We start from the raw sequence: 24365 nt of genomic DNA on the forward strand, positions 1-24365 counted from the left end.
TACCACCCCCCCCCCCCCCACACACACACACACAGTATTATAATATAATAAAATAGAATTAGTAGTGATCAACAAAAAAATTATAGTGTTTTCTAATGTTATTATATTTTATATGAATTACACTGTATGTCTGCATTCTTTAAATTTCTACATGAACATTTCTATGTAACAATCTTGTTTAAATAATGTATCTTAAGGGTTTTGTTTTGTTTTGTTTACAAAGTGTACCCTGATACCCTGGTCTTCGCCAAAAAGTACAATACAAAAACAGAAATGAATGGACAAAGGGAGTTTAAAAATCAAACTGAAATTAATTCAAACTGTGGTTCGAACCAAATAATCAATGTGAAAACAGCCTAAAACTGCACTTTTGGAGAGTTTATTTGAACAATGAACTAAGACCAAATGAGTTAAACTGGCATGGGGAGGGGCAGAGCATCCTTGATTAGTCTCTCTGTATAGTATGCTTTCAATCATCCGCTAATGACCATAAAGCTAATCAAAATTCCTTCCTCCCTCCTCTCGTACCCTTGTACTCACAGCCCAAAGGTATAGAGCGTTTCCAGTGTAGGGCAGGGACACACTCAATAACAGCTCTACTTTATGCAAATGCATGCTAACCTACAATGGCTTCTGTGAGACAACACATGGGCAAATACACACACATTCTCTCAAATGCCCTGCAGCAATGCTAGCACGCTGCTCAATATCAGGGCCAGTGTGTCAGCAAGGCGGTGTAAAGAAAAAGCACACTCAACATTGCAGAAATCAATCACGCCAGCCCCGTGCTAAAAACGCTAACACTTTACCTGTTTAGCAGCCTCCAGGTCTGTTTTTCTAAAGAGCATACAGCTTGCCCTACTATGTCCTTTTCAAAAAACCATGAAGCGGCTTAAAGGCCATATTGTGTGGCAGCCATTTAGCAGAACAAACACACCATCAAGGAGACAGAGTATAGCAGTTGTGATTATATTTAGCAAATGCTGGTCAAACTTACTAGCAGATGATTAAAAGTTGATATCATAAGCTACATGGCATATGGATATGAAACCATATTTCCATTTACAATCACGGCTAATAGTAGGGGTGAGTGGTATGAATTAATTTTTGCAGCCTTTCATGTAATTTTTTATGACTATTTTTTGATACCAATTTTTTTTTCACTCCATGCCTCGGTTTGTGTTGGTCGGCCTCTAAAAAACAAAACACTCAAGTGTACAACTCTTAGCGGAATTTTTGCAGCCTTTCAAGTAATTTTTTATGACTAACATTTTATTTACTCCAAATATTCAACTATTAATAATTCTTCATACATTAGGTCAAAAGTGAGGAGTCAGTAAACATTAAATTCAAAAGTGAAATTTAGGCATTAGTAAAACAATGCTACAGAAGATTTCCATTTCAAATAAATGCTGTTCTTTTGAAGCATTTATACATACATACATACATACACACACAATATATATATATATATATATATATATATATATATATATATATATATATATATATATATATATATTTATATATATACATAAATTGCCACTATACTGTAGCACCACACTTTTATTTATAATCAAGCATTTTGTGTGTGTTTGTATGTATATATATATATATATATATATGTGTGTGTGTGTGTGTGTGTGTGTGTGTGTGTGTGTGTGTGTGTGTGTGTGTGTGTGTGTGTGTGTGTGTGTGTGTGTGTACATATACACAAAATGCTTGATTATAAAAGTGTAGTGCTACAGTATAGTGGCAAATTTATATCTATAAATATATTATTATATCTATATATCATTACATCCTATACTGACATACTGCACAGCCATACGATACTGCAATGTCATTGTCTGTCCTTAAATGACAAATCATAAGGTTAGCCCAAGTTAAGTAGCCAGTATATTGATGGTAAATGGACAGATATGGTAACAATTTGAGAGCCTGATCGTGATATTACACACCAGTGATGACGTTCTCACTGGCAGATTTGCACACATGGAGGGCACCTTGAACTCTGCGGTCATAAAATGACATGGCATCAATTTACAAAGGTTGGGAAGAGGGCTTCACTCCCACAGTAATCAGCTCATGTTCCAATCAATAGGTGGGAGTCCGCCTGCTGAATAATTCAGCACAATCGCTCTCTCAAACGAAGAGAGCAAAGAAGCAGTGAAAATTATATAAACCTCAGTACTCCTATAATAGAGGACATTTAATTTAATGGTCAAACCAAATTTGCTTGAGCTCAAATCTATTTCAGAGTGCTTGTGGAAACCCGTTAAGCAACTTTTCTTATCGTCTCTTATCGTTGTGTTTCCTGAATTGATTAGTATTTGGGAACATTGCATACATTTCAATGTGTATTGCATACTGTGAATGAGTGTGTGTGAGTGTGTGTGTGTGTGTGTGTGTGTGTGTGTGTGTGTGTGTGTGTGTGTGTGTGTGTGTACCATTAAAGTTCCCCTTATTATGCTATTTATTTAGATTCCTAATTTTGTATTGGAGGTCTCCTACAATAGATTTACATGGGTTAATTAAAATTAACCTCAGTCTCTCTAAACCCCTCCTTTCCAAGAGCCTACTCTGCTCTGATTGGTCAGATTTTGTTCGGTATCAATTCCAAGTTATATAAGCAGCACTCTTTCTTTCACCTGTGATGAGAATGTTTAGAAGCTAAAAACACAATATATGCTATATAATATGGAGTATAAACAGATGCAAAAATAGAAATGTCCCATTCCGTGACATATGGCCTGGTACGGCGCCTGATACGGTGGCCGTATGGTTGAACAGCGCTGTGAGATGGTGCCATTTTTTTCACACCTCAGATGGAGCGAAGCAGTCACCTCTCTCTGGCAAACCCACAGGGCATCATTTACACCGCCGAATGTGGGAAGAGGGGGAAGGTTTGTCATTCACAGAGTCACATGCACAAACTAAGACTATCGCAATTAAACAAACCTAGCAAGTGTCACAGCACAGGGACTCAGGAAACAACCATCGCTAATGAGCACCTTGCACAACTCTCAAATAAATGCTAAACGTAAATCTGTGAGAGCCTCATATACGTGATATGCATATAGAAATGCATTAGCACCAACACAGGAATATGTGTATAATGAGTTGTTGGTCTGCATATTCTGGACCTGTACTAAGTCAGCATGCATGTGTGTGCACTACAAAGGCATTGCTAAAGTTGAAAACGACCCATTGTCACAAGGGACTCTTTGATGCCTCTACATGCCTAATTCCCCTTCATGCTAATAAAGCTAAACACAGCAGATGGGAGAACGGTGGCACCTTAGAAGAAAGGAAAGGGAAAGGGTTTATAGGTGATAAAGAGTGTGCAAGAAAAATAGAGTGTGAGTGTGTGTCACTTAAAATGTGCATTGTAAATTGTCCAACCAACATAGTAAATAATGTCTTAATAGAAATGTAAAATTGCAGATAAATGTGTGTGAGGTAGTGTTATTTTAGTATCATTAAGATACTACTATAGTTGTTATTAATATTTTGAATCAGTTTTATTTTTATATTTTAGTTAAAGTTTTAATAATTTTGTTGTGTGTTTCTGACATTTTAATCATTTTTTAATGTATATATTTTTTTATAATTTTTTTTTTAAATTTTAGTTTTAGTTATTTTAGTAATTAAAGTTAAACTAAATTAAAATATATGTTGCCTTAGCAAATAAATATAGCTTAAATATAGCTGGGGGTAAAATTGCTGAATTTTCTTTTTGATACATTATTTTATTTCAGGTAAATGTATTTTATTTCAAGTAACAAATTTTGTTTGTGTTTGTGTTAGTTTCAGTTTTAGTTTTAGTTAACTGTAATCACCCTGGTAGGTGATGAGATGGGCCTCTCGTTGAAAAAAAAAAAGGGGGAAATCATAACACTCACATGGGAATTGTAGGAATGGAAGTTCTCCTTTCAGTTAAAAATAGACTTTTTGATCGAGTTTGATGGAGTTTATATACAAATTAGCTGAACCAACTTGAAAAAAAAAAAAAAATATATATATATATATATATATATATATATATAGTAAGAGTTGTTTAAGCTAAAGAAGCTACATTTATGATGCCATATGCCATTGTTTTCAGATTTTGTTGCCAAATGTGTTGTTTAAACTTAATCTTGAGAAAGAGTTTCCCTGTTTATAGAAAACAACTGCCAGTTCTGGTTACCGATATGTCCGCCAAGTGAACTGGATTGCCTTAAAGGATATTTGATAGAAGTAAACAGAAAGTCCCTATCACCAAGATAGAACAACAAACATGATTGTGCGTGTGTTTTATGGCAGGTGTCAAGTTGAAATGGGATTGCGTGTGTGTGCTTGTCGCTATAGTGTGTGTGTGTGTGTGTTTATTGTGTACTGTCGATTGTGTGTTGATTGCCTGAAGCAGAACTGTGCCAACCTTGTTTTTCTACCATTTTTCTGGGTGATAACATACAGTTTTGAAGGTTCTCAAGAATATATAAGTGTACACGATTATAAAGAACATGGCACATGTGACATATTATAGGCAAATTGATGTTAGTGTATTCATTGCAGTTGTCAACATAGTATTGGTGTCTAGACATACATACTATCAAAAGTTATGACAGATTAGTCCTATATTTTTCTGAAAACTGCATGTAACAATATACATAGATAGCAGGTTTCCCTTTTTTACTATGCATGTACAGGATTCAAATTTTAATTCAAACCCTTATACTTTTAATATATATATATATATATATATATATATATATATATATATATATATATATATATATATATATATATATATATATATATATATATATATATAAATATTAAATAAATGATTTTTGGACTCCACAGTATGTGTTTGTAATTGACTGTGTAAATCCTATTACCTAGGGAATGTGCCAAATATTCCTTAGTTGCCTCTTATTTTTTGTGATTTGTTTTTCTGCCATGTTTATTATTGCTCATGTGTGCATCTCATAAAATGTCCAAATGTCCCATGCCGCTGTCTGCAGAATATTAAAACAAAGAAAGAGTCTTTATTGAAATATGCATGAACACAGTTGTGCCAGGCTTAATGATATGTCTGAATTAGCAAGTTGCGGGTGTCATGCAGAGAAGGCGGATCTGATGGGCCGGGTGAAGAACACATGTAAATGAAGGGTGTGGAAGACGAAAGAAGAAACAGCCTTTGTATAAAAAGATTTCATATTGTTTTATAAAACATTTGATGTTATTGTATATCAGCAGGCCTCGGATGCTAATGACCATTTGCACACTGTGATTATCTGACTGAATAACAAAACAAAATCATCAAACTGGAAACTGAGATAAACAGTTATGTTTGACATTATACGATTGTTAGAAATGCATTTTACTATGAACTATTAACATCTCTAAAATAACATACCTCTCAGCACACAGCGAGATGACGAGTTTCCTGCACAGCACTGATGCTATAATCCATAAACACTTCATGAGAGCTTAAATGTGTGTTATTGAAGGCAGAAGTCAGCACCAGATTGGATTATGGAAGGGTTCTGCCTGCAGGTTCATTGCGTTTTTCCCTCCACTGATGACCTACTTTCCCCTGCCTAACGCATGAATCTTTGTTTAAAAGGTATTCGCCTGAGGGGGGAAATATATAATATATATATGATGTATTTTAACAGTCCAAACCATTAAATAACCCATGGTAAAGGTATGTAACTGAATGTTTACATCTTGTCTATACAGTGTGCAAAGAACCCAATCAGTATTCAAATAAAGCTAATCACGTAAATGCAACAGCACTTGAGTGAGCAATGGCATACTTATCATGAATGCTTTAGTATGTAGAAATGGTTCTATCTTAAAAAAAAATGTACGAATATTTTTTGCTGTTTTACTAAAAGTATTTTAAATGTATCGTTTAATTTTTATTTTTATTCAATTTTGAATAAATTGAAATTGCTTTTTGGTTAGATGCTATAAAAATAAATATTATTATTAATATTATTATTATTAGGAGTAGGAGTAGTAGTAGTAGTATAAGTAGTAGTAGTAATAGTGTTCAAAGTAGTAGTAGCAGTATAAGTAGTAGGACTGGGGTAAACGATTATTAACTAAACGATTAGATGGGCGATTATTTTATCGATTAGTCGACTAATCTAACGATAATTATTAAAGATAATTTTTCTGCTGCTCGATTAATAAAAAAAACAATGTATCTCAAATAAATACTAACTAGTGTACTGAATCATGATACTATGAGCTGGCTAACGTTAGTCTAATGTTATGTATTTGAAAACCGTCATTAGAACTCTATAACCGCCAAAAACGTGTTATTAAAATATTTTTTACAAACATTTTTTATCATAGAGAATGTTTAAATACTAATATCAGCTTACGAGGGAAACGTAAGCGGAGTTAGTGGTGCTTCGGAGGCTGCTACTGCTGGAGATGATTCGGGAGAGGTCTGTGCCTCTCGACATGTCCGTAAACTCGACGCGTCTCGACGCGAGTTTTTTATGTTATTGGTTTGTTTACTGTGTGTGATTCATTTAATGGAAAGCACATTCACTTCTAGTTGTCTTCGTCCTCCATTCTGCAATGTTTCAGTCTCCCACGTGTGGTGGCAAGCTCTACCGCTGGAAACAGTGCAAAAAATAAATAAATAAAGAAGTGTCAACGCAAAAATATGGCGATGTAATTTTGATGTCGAAGCGTCGACATCATCGACGCGCCGCTACAGCACTAATTATTAGTAGCAATAGTGGTAGAAGTAGTAGTAGCAGTATAAGTAGTAGTAATAGTGTAAGAAGTAGTAGTAGCAGAATAAGTAGTAGTAATAGTGTAAGTAGTAGTAGCAGTAGCAGTATAAGTAGTAGTAATAATGTTAGTAGTAGTATCAGTAGCAGTATAAGTAGTAGTAATAGTGGTAGAAGTAGTAGTAGCAGTATAAGTAGTAGTAATAGTGGTATAAGTAGTAGTAGCAGTATAAGTAGTAGTAATAGTGTTAGAAGTAGTAGTAGCAGTATAAGTAGTAGTAATAGTGGTAGAAGTAGTAGTAGCAGTATAAGTAGTAGTAATAGTGGTATAAGTAGTAGTAGCAGTATTAGTAGTAGTAATAGTGTTAGAAGTAGTAGTAGCAGTATAAGTAGTAGTAATAGTGTTAGAAGTAGTAGTAGCAGTATAAGTAGTAGTAATAGTGGTAGAAGTAGTAGTAGCAGTATAAGTAGTAGTAATAGTGGTAGAAGTAGTAGTAGCAGTATAAGTAGTAGTAATAGTGGTATAAGTAGTAGTAGCAGTATTAGTAGTAGTAATAGTGTTAGAAGTAGTAGTAGCAGTATAAGTAGCAGTAATAGTGGTAGAAGTAGTAGTAGCAGTATAAGTAGTAGTAATAGTGTTAGAAGTAGTAGTAGTAGTAGCAGTATAAGTAGTAGTAGCAGTAGCAGTATAAGTAGTAGTAATAGTGGTAGAAGTAGTAGTAGCAGTATAAGTAGTAGTAATAGTGCTAGAAGTAGTAGTAGCAGTATAAGTAGTAGTAATAGTGGTAGAAGTAGTAGTAGCAGTATAAGTAGTAGTAATAGTGGTAGAAGTAGTAGTAGCAGTATAAGTAGTAGTAATAGTGGTAGAAGTAGTAGTAGCAGTATAAGTAGTAGTACTATTGTTAGAAGTAGTAGTAGCAGTATAAGTAGTAGTAATAGTGTTAGAAGTAGTAGTAGTAGTAGCAGTATAAGTAGTAGTAGCAGTAGCAGTAGAAGTAGTAGTAATAGTGTTAGGAGTAGTAGTAGCAGTATAAGTAGTAGTAATAGTGTTAGAAGTAGTAGTAGTAGTAGCAGCAGTATAAGTAGTAGTAGCAGTAGCAGTATAAGTAGTTGTAATAGTGGTAGAAGTAGTAGTAGCAGTATAAGTAGTAGTACTAGTGTTAGAAGTAGTAGCGGCAGTATAAGTAGTAGTAATAGTGGTAGAAGTAGTAGTAGCAGTATAAGTAGTAGTACTAGTGTTAGAAGTAGTAGTAGCAGTATAAGTAGTAGTACTAGTGTTAGAAGTAGTAGCAGCAGTATAAGTAGTAGTAATAGTGGTAGAAGTAGTAGTAGCAGTATAAGTAGTAGTACTAGTGTTAGAAGTAGTAGCAGCAGTATAAGTAGTAGTAATAGTGGTAGAAGTAGTAGTAGCAGTATAAGTAGTAGTACTAGTGTTAGAAGTAGTAGTAGCAGTAGCAGTATGAGTAGTAGTAATAGTGTTAGAACAGAAGTAGTAGTAGTAGTAGCAGTACAAGTAGTAGTAATAGTGTTAGAAGTAGTAGTAGCAGTAGCAGTATTAGTAGTAGTAATAGTGGTAGAAGTAGTAGTAGCAGTATAAGTAGTAGTAATAGTGTTAGAAGTAGTAGTAGTAGTAGAATTTTGTCTACCCCTCATAGCAGTTGTTTGGATACATTTATAATGTTTTCCCTAGAATGACACATAAGTGAAAGTTTAAATAAAAAACGAGCAAAGCACGTATTTTCAGCAGTAAATATTCAAATAAACCCGGCAGAGACTGAAAAGCCAGTTGTGTCTGGCATCATTCAATGAGTATAATATGTTTAAAATGATAAGAATCAGTAACAAAAGCAAGCTGGAGATAATTTACATTGCAAACAGCTGCCAAGAAATCCATGACATTTCATCACCGTCTACTGGAAGGTGGACACTGTTCTTATTAAAGGACTGTTTGAATAGCAATAATGTAAAAACTGTCAAGCATGACAAGTCAAATGCTTTTTTTCCATCTGATTACCTTATCTGTTCTCACAATGAATGCATAACATGATGGCCTGCTATCTCTATATGGACGAGTGTGGGTTTCCAAGACCTCTTTTTTGCATGCAGAGGTTTTTTTTTTTTTTTTGACATTATCAGGATTCAATAACAAACTCATTGTCTGACAAATTGGTTTTAAAGGGGCTACTGTCACAGTCAGAAAATAACCAACGTTAATATTTAATGCTGGAGTGTCATTTCATGTCCTGAAAGGGAAATAGCTTCTGTGGCCTCAAGTTACACCGGTTCACTGACCCTAATGGAAGTGGCAGACAGGGCAATAAAACAAAGAATTTCAAAATGAATAGTCCAGATCACTTTTCAGTATCTCCTGGTGAAGCATACAATCTCAAATGAATAAATAAATACGTGCGTACTGTACATACATTTGCTTTTTCACAGACAATCTGCTGTGCTGGATCCTTTAGCATACAATGGCATGTCCTCAATATGCAAATGAGTTTCTCATAATCACCTTGTTTTTGTCTCTCTCTCAATCACTGCTATTCTGCGTTCTTGTTTCTATCTAATTAACATCCAAGGGTGCAATTATATGGCATTTAATTGCTTAAGACCAGACAGGAAGACAATGCACGGACAAAAGTATGTACTTGTTAGACATTTAATTTCAAAACCATTGGCATCAATCTATCCCTTTGTTGCAGGAACAACTAAAACTCTTCTGAAAACAAAAAACAAAAAAAACATTCAACTTGATGTTGGAACATGGATGCGGGGATTTGCTCCCATTCATACATAAGAGTGTCAGTGAGGGGCGATGGGGCAGGTCAATGTTCCAGTTCCCAAAGGTGTTCAGTCGGGTCTCTGTCTGTATCTCTGTCTATATAAAGTACCTATAACTATATCGATTTTAACAATTTATTTCAATAATATGTTTTTATAATTAAAATGTTATACACATGAATCACAGTGGTGGGTGGATGGATGGATGGATGGATGGATGGATGGATGGATGGATGGATGGATGGATGGATGGATGGATGGATGGATGGATGGATGGATGGATGGATGGATGGATGGATGGATGGATGGATGGATGGATGGATGGATGGACGGACGGACGGACGGACGGATGGATGGATGGAGAGATAGATAGAGAGATAGATAGATCTTTTCTGGTATAAGCCTCAAAGAAATATGTTCAACTATATGGCATACTAAGATCAGAGAGAGAGAGAGAGAGAGAGAGAGAGAGAGAGGGGGGGGGGGGGTGAGTTGTGTGCATATGGTCAGAAGGTGCTAACTGGGTGATGATTCAATTCTAGTGATGTATTTGTCATTGCTGTTGGGAACTTGTGTGGTCCGTACTTAGATTACACTTGAGACCACAATTGCTAGAGCACAACAAGACATTCAAATTAGTCTTCTTATCACAAACAGAGCATAAGCAAAACGTTCCAGGACTTTCTGAGAATGGATTGGACGGTACATTTCACCACTGGAGAAATGGCGAGTAGGTGGTGCACTGTCATGAACATGTCAGAATTGCTGTGACTGGATGTAATTTATGGTATATTTTTACTATATATATTTTTGTCATTGAACATAGTTTTGGGTAACCATTTCTAAAAACAACAACAACTTAAAATCATGATGGCTAAAGAACCACAATAACAGAGCAAACCTCAAACCAGACTATGTTTGGCTATTTCCAGATCTGTGCCTAATTATCATGGCAAACCAGAATTACTCACAATGCATTAAGTGCTCCTCAGAGATGATGGTCATGGTTAGATGTGGCTGGATACAGTGGGGGAGCTGGTGGTTGAATTTCAGCCAGAGATGAATGACAGCTAAAAACCAACCTCAGCAAGTTCACACCCACCCACCCCAATAGCCCACTCACATGTGGAGACTGTGAGATGGTTATATTAAATTTAACACACACTTTCCAACTCTCCATTCAACATTTTAGGTCAAAATCTTAATATGTGATAATCATTTATATGACTATATTCTTCAATCAATACAGTAGGCTAACCGATTTTAAAACCACTTTCCTTTAGGACATACTGTAGTAGAGGCTTTCTCACACACTGCTGTCATTTCCTTTGACCTCTCAGAGTAAAGCCACGTGGGTACACAGCGGATGAACAGGGGACAAATAAGGGAAGCCACACACTAAATAACAGCACAATACCTCAGCAAAAGGATATAAATTATAAGTCAAGCGGAGAAGCTTGTGTTACCATTCATGCAGCTGCTTAACTGGATCACAAGAGTAAATGTGTTTTTCAGGCTTAAAGAAATGCAATCAACAACTAATGAATCAGACACTTCAGTTATAAATCTGATGGAGATAAGAGGAGATAAAATAAGTACTTGTATAACACCCACACAAAAAAAACAAAAAACTATAGGCACTATAGAGCCAGCTGTGTAACTATAACAAACACAAATAGCCCATTCACAACCATTTAAAATTGGACAAGGAGAAAGACAGAAAAGTGTGGTACCGTAAGAAACAACAACAACAAAAAATGCTATTTGTCAACAGATTTTAAATCTACATATAATACATATAATAATTGTTTGCACTATTTATTAGCACCATATTGGTTTAATTTCTTCTTAAAAAAAAAAGGTACACAAAGCTTTGTTGATGTCACTTTGAAAAACAGTAAAGATCAAACACAAACTATCTTGTAAAATAGTTAGCCCATCACTCAAATCCATTATTATGGATTTATTATGACTATTCTCTAACCTGATTTTTTAACCTGAACATGCAACCTCAAAGGCTTATTTTTTTTTCTAATTCACAAGTATATGTCTAGAACAGAAATAGAATATATTTATAAATGGTGATGTTGAAATTCAGTTCAAGAAGAAAAAAAAAAACATATTGCTGGGGAAGGAAAGGGCTTGGCTTTAACAGGAAACCCTGAGAATAACCTTTATATCTGGTTAGAGTTGCACATAATTGACTGTGCAAAAAAGATCTAAAGAGCCAGTGATCCTTGTTACACAGATCATTCCAACACCGCAACCACAGGCTTTCACCAACACACACACATTGAAGGCAGGGTAGGCAATTTCGGAGAGGCTAGCAATAGCAAGCTAGCTTTGAAAGCATTAGATCCCATCCTCCCTCCAGAGCATCTCCAAAGCCACGCCTCCTTCAAAACACAAGAACACACACGGGCAGAGCAGAGTCTGCAAAGCGTCACGAGAGACAACGTTAAATTACCTCATGTCTCAAAGCACCTAACATTACAATAATAATGACCGTAAACAACTTACAGAGCTCTTACTTGTACCACCTGCAGTTTCATTTTGGCGTCTGTGTTGTTGACAGAAATTATAGTGTTGACATAGAAATGAATAAATCTGAGTCTGAGGACTAAAAAAAGCTCCAGGTAGAATGTCACGGGTTGCCAACATATAATTATGGTTACGACATGGCGTGAACGCAGCATAAGCTCGTTGTTTTGGTTCAGGAGGAACTGTAAAAGGTGGCTGATGTTTGTTTGGGCCGCTCAGTGACTGTCTGTCTACAGCTCTCCATAGCCTCATGAAACATGCTGATGATGTGTGATGTCTGCACGAACAGGGTGCGCGGAGGTATGCAAATGCATATGTTGACAGCGGGCATCCTATCATTGCAATTGGATCGAATGCAATGATTATACAAACATTTTGTTGGTCCTGAGACTTCCACAGAAGATATATGTATTTTTTTTTAATATGTAGACCACTTATTTTATTGATTGCCATCAGGATGTGAAGAGAGTTTCAACCAGTATAACAAAAAGTGTTTATACAAAAAATTGCCTACCCTACATTTAAATGAAAACTCCAAACTGAATCTGGTCCAGTCAGACTATAGGATGGTGGATTGTGAATGGAAAGAAACAGGGTTCACCTTCTCTCTGCCTGCTGAGTTCTCCTGATGCTCCACAGTTTTTTGTTCCCCTATCTCATTTAGTTTATTTCCCTTTTTAATGAGGCTGAACTTCAAAGGAAAGAAATGGAATGGCTGATTGAGCTAAGGTTGTCTACTTGTTTGTTTCAAGCTTGTTTGATTTTTTCTTTAGATTCTGCATGGGCTGCTTTCACAATGAGAAATCTGATGAAATATGTAGACTTCATTTTTCTTGGACTCTCCGTGCCATTCCATTAAAATGAAAGACAGCTGAAATTGCAGTCGGTGGCATGGAGAGAACCGAAGGCAAAAAGAAGGGCCATGTTATTGTGTCCCACTGTAATGAGAGTGGCGAACACTTCATCACTCACGCTCAAACTCTCCCGCCGCACTGGATGATGGGTGTTTAGTGAGAACGCTCCACTTCCCTCTACTGATTGCTCGCTCTATGTACAAAACATTTATAACAAGCATTTTTATTATTATTTCCATGTTCTGTCTTGAAGTGGTCTGACTAAAATAGCGCTACAATCCACATAACTGCTAATTTAACCATCTGTATTACACTGCAATGTTCTTTTCCAACAAGTGTGTCTTTGACGTGTTTCGAAGTGCTTCCGTTATTTCAATAATTTGTTTTGCAAAATCATGAGCACAAAAAAAAAACAGAGAGCTAGTGTTGTAGTCAAGACCACCTAAGCCGAGACCAAGTCAGGACCAAGACCAGAGTGTGTTGAGACCAAGACAAGATCAAGACTTTGTGGGGTTGGGACCAAGACAAGACCAAGTCACGGCGAGACAGAGTCAAGACCAGACTAGCACTCCTTAAAATAATCTAAAATATCCTTATCTCCTGTCTGAAAATGTCTTATATTTAATCAATAAATACATTTTGAATAATAACACTATATAGAGCTATTACCAATCAAATCACTAACATTCAAATTAATATTTGTGTTGCAAAAACATCTAAAACGTAAGTTACTTAATATTAACTTCTTGTTTATTGAACGTTTAAATAAAATCAATATCACGTTTGCAATCATGCTCATATTCGTCAAAACAGCTCTCTTGCTCGTGTGATATTGCTTAATTATATATCTTAGTCTGAGACCGAGACAAGTCCAAGTAGTAAAAATGCAGTCGAGAACGAGACAAGACCAAGACCTTCAAAAAATGGTCTTAAGAAAGTACTAGAATACTACAAAGAGCTATTATAAAGAAGCAAAGTGAGTGTGTCTTGTGAACTCACGGATACACAGTACCACCATCACACATCTACAAATCCAAAAAACCACAACTCCACCTCAAGTGTGCAAATATGGGACAAGAACCTAGAGAATGAAAAAATAAATAATACAAACAACAACAACAACAACAACAACAAACGCTGTCAGATAAATAACTTGTCTTTTCCATACAGATTAGGTGTAATCTCCTCATTAAAAAGTTTGCCCTCTAACAAAATGAATTGTATTTAATAGTACTTTTTTTTTTATTTAAAATGTTTTATTGTGTAATAATATATCATGTTACATTGATATGTTAAACTCATATCAGTCATATATCAGTCATACCAAAGACCTGTTTTCTTTATCATAAGGTTGGCACATTTCGGGCTGAAAACCCCTACTCACAAACTCGTACCCCTTTTACTATTAGACCCTTTTACCCACAGAATAAATCAATCATAGCTCACAGAAAATGGCACTTCGCATAGGTATCCAAAAAATATCATCAAAAACTATAGCCAAACCCAAGAGGACTGTCATGTCGACCAGCACCACATTAATACATTCACACTTCTCTTTTTGAGAGATTGTGAGCCTCTTCAAAACTGTCACTGTGTAATGTGGCTTAAATCTAATCCCACAGAAACACTTCTTGAATGCTGATGATCAGATCTGGAGAGGCTCATCCGCAGGAAGTGTGGAGGGAGTAGAACACACAGTTGAGCAATCAAGCTCTTGAATGGAGTGAAGACAACTCGCTGCATGCATGACTGATTTTACTCTCGAAAAAAAAAAAAAGCTTGATAACAAATTTCATTCAACAAATGTAATTCAGGTATAAAAATGCCTGACATTTCAGTGTGTACAGTGATACATCTCACTGACTGATCTGCTAAAGAACACAAACCCCAAATGAAATTGAATGCTCTTTTGTTCAAAGAGCATGAGCGAAAATAATGCAAAACGATTAGCTTTGTCATGTTTGCCTACTATAGGACATTCAATAGATAACAAACCACAGCACTTTGAAGACAGAGGCACTCTATAGCCCATGGTGACTTTCCATTTCCCAGTCCTAACCGTAAAACAATCAACTGGGCAGTGAAACTGTACAACTAGAATGAATCACCTTGGCAGAGGGGTGTCAACGGCCATTGGTACTCCACACATATACCCTGCATTTCTACTTTAAGACCAGTGGTGTCAGAAGAAAATCAGTTTTCTTTAAACTCGTTCCATCACCTCGTTGACAACTGACACAGAAACATGTCTCAGATCAGTAGTTTCTTGGAAACTTCTCCAGACAACATCTGCAGGAAAACAACATCCAATATGGAAAAGCGGGTGATTGCAGAAGGACGCATGAGGAAATGGAGTGGAAAGGCAGATGTCTGCAGAAGACAAAGAAGGGGGTGAATAAAACAGATGGAGAAGGTGCATGGCACTGCCCTACGACGGCAGTAGCTACACATTTGAATTTAGCAAAATTGAGTTATTAGCAAAATCATGTCACTTCTTAGACTAATAATACAGTCCTGTAAGAAACTGTTTCCGCTCTATTTTACTCAGATTTAAAGAAAATGTGTTAAAAATGTATACAAAATAAATTGAAATTCAATAAGTCACTACTAAAGATTGTGCTCACTCTTGACATGTGTGGTTCGATTAAAACAAACTGTGGTGCTATTGCTCTGTTTGTGCGGCCCACCTTTTCAGGGGTCTCAGTCTGCTTTCAAACAAACACTGGGGCGGTTCGCAACACAGACCAAAGACATCTAAACAAACTAAAAACAGGACGCAATGTCAAACGATGCGACCCTAAAATGGACAGCATGCTCAGAAATACCAGTTTTTTTTTTTCTTTTTAGTTAGGAGTTACGTTGCCCCTAACAGTTTGGTACAGGTGTCAGAAATGACGTCTCCTTGCAGCAGACCTTCATTTGTGTTTGCATCTGTTTTGACTCAACACATTTAATACACTCTGGTATCATCATCAGCTGGTAAAAATACCATCATATGTACGCACATGTATTTGGTCATTGCCAGTGCGGTTGTGTAGTAATTTCATCAACCCTCAGAAATCTTTAGATATCACATTTGGAACAATACAGTGAATATAATCTAATTTGAATGATATAAAATCGCAATATGCAGAGATATTTTGCTCATTGGAGAAAGATGCTGACTAGCCTGTTAGCTTTCTCAAGCGTGCTAGCTTTCATATCTCATTCAAGCTTGTGTTTGATGTCAATGCCACAAATGAAATTTTAGAACTGGCACACTAGAGAAATGTACCCTCCCTGCTATTTGCTTGACAGGACATAGTGGATTGTGTGATTAGTTAACAGTAGAAACAAAAACAAAAATATTTTGGAATAAAACAGTTGTTTTGTGCTGGTAGATTTTTAGAGGCACTATAAAATGGTATGTTAACACTCCAGTAAAACATATTTAACAGGAAAATTATGATCATGAATCATCATTGAGCGGGTCTGTGTGCTGCCACAGCTGTGGATGAGGCATTGGACATTGTAAACAATCCCAAATAGCATCATACACAATGCTCTATAACTAAATTATGAGAATATTATGGAAAAATCCATGCACGCCTTATGGGAAAATGCTAAATTACACACTGACTCCACGTACATGACCATTTTCAGTAATATTAAATGCATAGTGATATGCAATGCAAACATAGATTGCATTAAGGGCATGGTTCAATAGGCTATAATTTACAAATCTTCTTAGGATGCACTACTAAAAAATGTTTTTTTTTATTTATTTTTTATTTTTTATAAAAGTCTAATCTATAATCCATCAAGCATCCACATACAGTATGAGTAATGCTGGACTTAGTCTAAGCCTTGCCATTTAGATTACTGTAAACAGTCTCTTTTTCTCTGTCACATTTCCTTCATCTCCTGGACTTTAAATATGGAATATGTTTAATTCTTTAGAAATTTATAACATTATATTTAATATCCAATTTAATCAATTTATCCACACAACAGCAGTGTGTGTGTGTGTGTGTGTATGAAAGCATTGGCACGACATGCATAAAGAACAGGAGTTGGTTGGATTACTGTGAAATCATTTCGAAACAATAACAGACATTTTCAGCAAAATTTCAAGCAAATTTACTTGTCAAGACTCATGCATACACATACTGACTGCATTACATGGAGAAGCTTGCATAGTCAATTTGACTGAAGCAATATCATTCTCAGTGAAGTATTCTGAACACTTGAAATTACAGTCTCAAGATCCTCAAGTTGTACTCAAGTATCTTGTTTGAAGCTGACAGCCTCACACAATCATAACACTGGTCTCATGAATCATTTTACATAATTTCACATTAGAGAGATTCACTTTCAGGACACTTTCAACCACTGAATACAAAACAAGCAATGAAGCAAACGAGGTACAGGCACTATGTAATGGTGCATTGTGGGAAAACGGAAGTCGGGGGGCAGTTCCATCAGGGAGTATGGCTGAGTGCTCGGCGTAAGTATGATGAATTGAGGGTCCCTGGTAACTCACTTACAGTAAGCCCTGCAGACCTGGCCATGAAAAATGACATGGATAAAATGTTCTCTCCCTTTTCGCCAATGTTTGTCTTCTCTCTTTCATTTCCCAGAAATGATCTATTTTAAGCCCCCAACAGAAGAGCAAACAGACGAATCTCCACCTGATTATTAAAACATCGCAACTAAATAGAAAATAGTAGATTCCACAATATTCAGATGGAGACCCACCTGTAAGCATTTCTTAAATTTCAACTGCAGAATTGTATCATTGACCAGCTCTTAACTACCAAATGTGATTATAAGGGGTTCCAGCATGTATTTCACTTTAATATAAAAAAATATAACTTACTTTTTTTTAAAACCCAAATTACAGCTGAAATGCCAATGGATGAATATTATGAATAAGGACAATTTTTTTTGATGACTGTGGAGAAAAATAGAGTGAACTGGGAATGTTTTTGTTTGTACGTTGAAAACACTGCAACTTTCTACCACTGATAATAAATAAAAGAAATGCACAAATTACTGGAAACTCAAATGAAAACGCTTCTTTTGTGTCAGATAAATCACTGATAAACAACCCCCCCCCCCCCCCCCCCCCCCCCCCCCCCCCCCCCCCCTATGTGAAAATAGGTCTTGAGTGGGTGGCTGAATAAATGGATATTTGACAAGTTGCCATTTGAGAGATCCTAACCTTTCCACATCAACATACTGCTACTTCAGCCAATGGGTCTTGCATTTGATTTTTTCATTCTTCTTTTATAAATTCTGACTTGATTGCAGTTGGGAAAAAAAGGTGTAATAATGCGAGCCTTCACAAATGTTCCACAATTCTAGAATGATCAGTCAGTTTAGGTAGAATTCGGTTCACTTCACATTCAAGGGATGCTGAGGCTTTTGAGATAGATATGGCTCCTCAACACTCGCAATTTCCATATAGATACTGTAGCTAGCTATGTACTTCTCCTGTATATCCTTCAACTTGGCATTTGATCTCAATGCTTCTTGGGTTCAAAAAGGTCAAGTCAGATTAAGGCTAGGTGATTAGACAGAGGAAATCCCCACACTTATGCCCCAACTAACTTATTACATTCAGCTTTCACATCAGACTCCCAACGTCGAACCAGGCAGAAATATACTTCTGCTAATTACAAATATGGATGCAAGACCACAGGAGCAAAATTTCTATAATGCAGTTGGGAACATGATTATATATATATGGATTATATTGTGGATGTGTTGATTCATCGTACATGGGTGTGTAAGTATTGTTAATGAAGAAATTCTCATTCATCCATATTAATTTTTTATCGCTGCTATAATCAGACTAAACCTATCAGAGAGGCATTATTTAGCTTATGCTACAGTGCCAAATTATGCCAGCCATGCCAAAATCTGCAGGTGTTTCATTGTGTGCGAGACAGCAATCATCTGCGCAAATGCATTTACCCAAGCGCTGTGAAAATATAGAGAACCACTAAAGAATCAACTAAGATGACAAACAGTCTGTTTGTTCTTCTTTATTCTCCATCTTTCACTCCCACCTCCTCCAGGTTCTCTCCCATTAGTGTCTGTAGCATGGATCTAGAGCTGGAGCTCAGCTGCTGCCTGGCTCAACCTGTCTGCTATTTATATCTCCATCACAATAGTCAGTACGCAATATGTATGGCACTGCTCGGCTCAGCTCCTCACAGTCAAGCTTGGCTCCCAAGTGTGTGTCAACAACATAACAGAAAAGACAAAGAGAAAAACGTAAGGGATGCAAGTGGCATTCACACTGTAACCACAACCTCACAATCCAAAACTTTTCTCAATAGAAAATATTTTCATAGTGCAAATGTGTATTTGACATCATAGGTGGGAGAATAAAGACACATATCGGCTCTTTTTGTAAAATTATTCGTAGAAAGGCCTTCTAGGTGGCATTGGATAGGAAGTGTATGACTCAGGTGTTGATTTAAAGCGGTTTAGCATAATGAGTGCAATCCCTTTGCACGTTTCAGGAAAGCTAAGCAGCCTTCTTGAAGGAACGTGAGCTGTAGCGATTGGAAGAGAGGGGAAAATCATCAGGAACACATTGTGATGCTCCGTTAATGTACTTAGTACTGTCATCAGTTACAAGCTTATCTGACTGGAGTCTGAAATCGAAGGGCAATTCTTAAGCTAATTTTTGAAATCATCAATTTCTTTGATGTTACAGACTATCTAAATAAATGCAATGTCTGAGGAATACAAATTTGTTCATGAAAAAAAGCATAAGCTACCTTCCCAGCATCTTCTGTCAGAAAGCTGCCTTTAGATGTGAAAAAAGGGTTTGCGCCACACACCCAGGTAATTACAATCGTTCCCCCATGCACAGGCAGGCGGCAATCCATTCTTAGCAAACTAATGAGGTGCGCGTGTGTATGCGTGCATGTGTGACCAAAAGAAAAGGAAAAGAGAGAAGGGGGCAAGTGGAACAAATCATGCTGTCAGTCTGTCTTTTGTCATCTTTTGGCAAGCATTCATCAAGATTCTCCCCTTGCTTTACAGGACGAAAGAAAAAGAAAGGAGCGAGGGAGCACACAGATGCTAACGTAAGAGCAAAAAAACGGCAGAGGGAGGAGGTGACCTAGTGCAAACTGGTAAGGCTGAGAACTTGTACAAACAATTAAAGAAGAGAAGCGTTGAAAATTATGACACAAAAAACTAAAACACAGCTAAACCGGCTGTGACTTGGCTTTTGTGTGAGACTATTTCTTGTGGGCGGCACTTGTCAGGCAGGTTGTTGTGAGCAGCTGGACCATACTCAAGTAAAGTACCCAGACAAGCTGCAGCAATTTGGCACTTGATGAATCCGAAAGAAAAATCCAATTCATTCCTTCTCATAATGGTTGCATCTAACTCTGGCTCCTCGGCAAAATTCAGGCTGATGGATGGGCATAATTACAGCTTGATCACCTAGGAAATGTTTGCACACTTCCATATGTTTTTCCTCCTCTATTTTTCTTCATGATTAGCCATTTTGGAGCACACTGAGGAAGCACATGGATGCGTTTTCCCTGGGATACAGAATCTAAAGAGAGTCTTGTTGTGCAGTCCTCAGGTGGTGACTTTGGAATTGAAGTCTGGCTGAGCTACAATGTTTGAATTAACCGCTTGACAATTGGCCTCTTGCCACCAATAGATCCCCTATGTTCTCCCGCACTGACATGGCTTCGTAAGACCCTTTTAACCACAGGGTCAAATGTCGACCTAAAGAAAAGGATGCTGAAGGGAAAAGTGAAAGGTGCTAAAAGATGGAAACAGAAGGGTGGACATTAGTGAATGGGGCCATAAAGGCATATTCACACTTTTAGAGGGAATAAAAGGCATCTCATCTGCTGGACTGGGTGGGTGGGGTAAAAGGGGGAAGGGTCCTGCCAGACTCAATAGCTTCCTCCCACATGTACGCCAGCACCAAGCACAATGCTGACCAGGGAGAGAGTTCAGCCCTGTCGATTAAGATCAGTGTGGATGTGTTATATCAGGCAGCTGTAGGGCAGGGAATGGCCCACATAGAGGCCCTGGAGAGAGACAGTCATACAGAGGTAAACCCCTGGAAGTGAAAGCAATATAATTAAATGAAACACTGTACATAACAGCACAGAAATTCGAGACTGTTTGCAATAAACTCTACAAAATGAAGTCAAGATCCCAAAATGCCCCTCACAAATGCAATGGTGTTAAAAAGGGGTACTGTTTACAGTGTAATATTGGAAGATAAACAGCAATAAACTAAGCCAGACGCTTCCCTAGAGCCTTCAAATACAACCTCACAGCCCTGAAAACAGGGACATGTAAAAAAACAAACTGCACTGTCAAATCTTTCAGGACTGAAATAAAGTATAGCTTATTGACAGCCTGGAGGTTTTATTCAACTCTAGTAGTCTAAAATGAGAGTATCTTGCTGTTGTGCCTTTTAGAAATGCCACATTGCATGTGAAATTGCTTGCCAACCAATAGGTCATTGATGTTTAAACATAGATGGCCATGATTATTGTTTATGTATTAATTTACATGAAAAAAACTTGGGAAAGTTCAGAACAAGTCACTTTTGTCGGGAGGAAGTTTTGAGTAACTGTAACTCAAAGTTACTGTGAGTTGTCATGACACTGTATCAAGGTGTTTATCTCAAATTAGGAAAACATATTGAATGTAATTAAATAAGAAATATTTGAATAATATTTATAGAAATATTTATATTTATAATAATATTATAGAAATATTTAAATAATAGAAATATTGTTCCGCATAATGATAAAGGTGTCAAAAGTGCTGTCAGAGAACAAATTCAGTCTTCTCCTACCCTTCTTCAACCAGATTCATCCAACTATGGGAAATATTCAACAATAAACTATCTGCTGACTGGTGAGCATCAGCCTCTGTACTGATGCATACTGCCAGGGCTCTATCAAAAAAATTGTTCCCATATGAGCCCTGCAGATTGGCTACCACTGTTGTACTAGTCTCTTGCTTTGGCCTCCTGTCCCCACAGATAAAAACAGTAAAATACTGAATGAATCACAGGAAAACAACCACACCTGGAAGAGATGGATTTGCCTGTTTCCACGAAAGCTTGCGGTTTGCTTAACTTGCCTTGCTTGAGATTTTAGGTTAAGTGCTTACCAAACAATTGGGTTTACTTCTAGGACTTACTATGTGTGTATTTATGGGAAATCCAAAAGCGAGGCTCTGCTGTATGTAGGTTAACTTGCTTCAGCCAATCTGCTTGTCCTCCCTCACCCCATGTTTAATCTCCTGCACTCAGTGACAGTAGTGAGGGCAGGATATTGTACCACACTACCACAATATTCCCGGCACCTCTACAGCCATTATACACTAACAAAAGTCAAGCAATGTAAAGACGCAGTATAAGAAAAGAAAGTCACTATGCCAGACAGAACAACATTAAAATGTACAAACTCTCCTTGAACCCTCACATCATGTGAGTTGTCAAATAAACAGTAGATGTTTTATAGTCTGCTCATAAAATAACCTACACCCATTAATTTATACCACTGATCCATTGACCACCTAGTTCTCCAGATTTGCACCACACACATTAAGCAGGCTCCTTCTGAGTTAGACCAGAGTTCAGAATTCACCATTGATCCTGCAGGATTCCAAACCTGTCCAGCCATGAAGCTGTGCATTGATCAACTCCAGCAGGACACCAGTGGCCCCATTGCATCCTCTTTATTGATCCAAAGCATCCATTCTTGCCGGAGACCCTGGCCAAATTACCCATTGATCTGTGGCAAGTCCAGATGAACCGTTTCAGCCTCCCAGTAAAGCCCTGCCCCTCCCCATCCAAACATGCACCCGAAAGAGACTCACCTCCTTCAGCTTATTCCATCCCCCCACTTCCACTGCCGGTGATGTCCCATACATGGCAAATTAGCACCCCTGATAGGTGTAGAGACACCACCCCAAAACCAGACATTACCTACACTCACATTACCTACTAGACAACTGCTTTACATTCCACCAAACACATATCTTAACCAATGCATGACTCTACAGGTACTTATACAGGTACTTATAATATCTCCAATATTCACCTACTAAGTACTGTTCTTGGGGCATCACAGTCATTTCACAAATTTTTGACCATGCTGCTTTTGGAAAGCATGTGCTTAATTATTGTAAAACCATACTAATCAAGTACAAGATTTCTTTAAAGAATCAACCATGCCTCTTATCTTTCAGGATGTACTATGGGGGCTACACATCTCGTAAAAGTGTGTTGGAGGGTTCCTAGTGAATCGAAGACCATCCCACACATTCTCAAAATATCAAGCACTCTTCAGCAACAGTACAGACTTAAATATTATCACAGCTCTTACAAGAACCAAGCACCAGGACTTGCAAATAAATTGTCTTTAAACTAAATGCAGACTGAAATATACTGTTGCCTAATATAAGTAACCTCCAATTAATCTACGTTCACTGGGACATCTAATTTCGACTCTGGCATGAAGTCAGCATCCATTTCTCATCACAAACCTGTCTCTGAACAAAACAAAACACACTGACCAATGTGAAAAATTGTAAGCATAGACTTGTGCTTAGATAAAAAAGCCATACCTGTTTGCCAGATGTAAGTGGGTTTTGTGTTGGTGACTGTTTGTGTCTGGACATCCCAAATGCCAAAAAAGAGCAGAGCTACTCTGAAGAGGGAAGCAAGAGCCCCTGCTGAAGTGACCCCTCTCCCTGTCGCCCTGCTGGCCAGCCCCATGGCTTCAGCCCGGCCAGATAGATCCGCACGGCTCAAGTCTAGCCAAACAGACCAGCACGATACACACACTCAGCAGGAGATGTATACACAAGAAGATGCGGCACAGGGGAAAGTGTGCCTGCTATTGTCCCTCTCACTCTTCTGCACGCGGTTCCTCCAGGATAGGGTAATCCACTTGTCTCTCTCTTTCTCTTCTAACTCCTCTATTTTCCCTCCTTTTATTTCTTCTTCACTGTGTTCTCTGGGTCAGTGGAGAAGAATGAGGTCTGAGTGAAGGAGAAAAAATAAAAAAGCCAGAGGAACAATAGACCCCTCAGCTCAGCGCGCTGCTTGTGCGGCAACTGCGTCCTAGCTCAGCCTGGCTGATACAGCACCTCCCATTCCCCCCTCCTCTCTCTTTTTCTCCCTTGCCTGCACTCACTCATAGAGTCTCACTCTCCTTTACTAATCCAGAATCCACCTGCAATCACTCTCTCTTATCACATTGCCCCACTATCAAGGGTTGCACTATTCTTCACACAAAAGAGAACTGGGGAAGGTGCAGGGGGTTGAGGTAAGAAGCACATGCATTATTGTGGTGTGTGTTGATTTAGGATTGGTTGCTAGATGCAGATACACCAGTCACTTGCACCAGCTGGGACCAAAAGCTATAAAGAGATGCAAAGGAAAGATATC

General features: G+C 37.5%; 1 protein-coding gene across 1 annotated transcript in view; it reads right to left on the reverse strand.

Moving 5' to 3' along the window:
• thsd7aa (thrombospondin, type I, domain containing 7Aa) overlaps positions 1–23883 on the reverse strand; it is a 122019-nt gene extending 98136 nt beyond the window's left edge. Inside the window, exon 1 of the mRNA XM_077196122.1 lies at positions 23540–23883. Coding sequence (XP_077052237.1) covers positions 23540–23690 — 151 coding nt within the window. The 5' untranslated portion in view covers positions 23691–23883. The remainder of the gene's footprint in view (positions 1–23539) is intronic.
• Between the last annotated feature and the right edge of the window lie 482 nt (positions 23884–24365).

The sequence above is a fragment of the Siphateles boraxobius genome, unplaced genomic scaffold, assembly GCF_051911475.1.
Source record: "Siphateles boraxobius isolate OS27281-9 unplaced genomic scaffold, OSU_SipBor_1 35, whole genome shotgun sequence".
NCBI classification, from domain to species: Eukaryota; Metazoa; Chordata; class Actinopteri; order Cypriniformes; family Leuciscidae; genus Siphateles; species Siphateles boraxobius.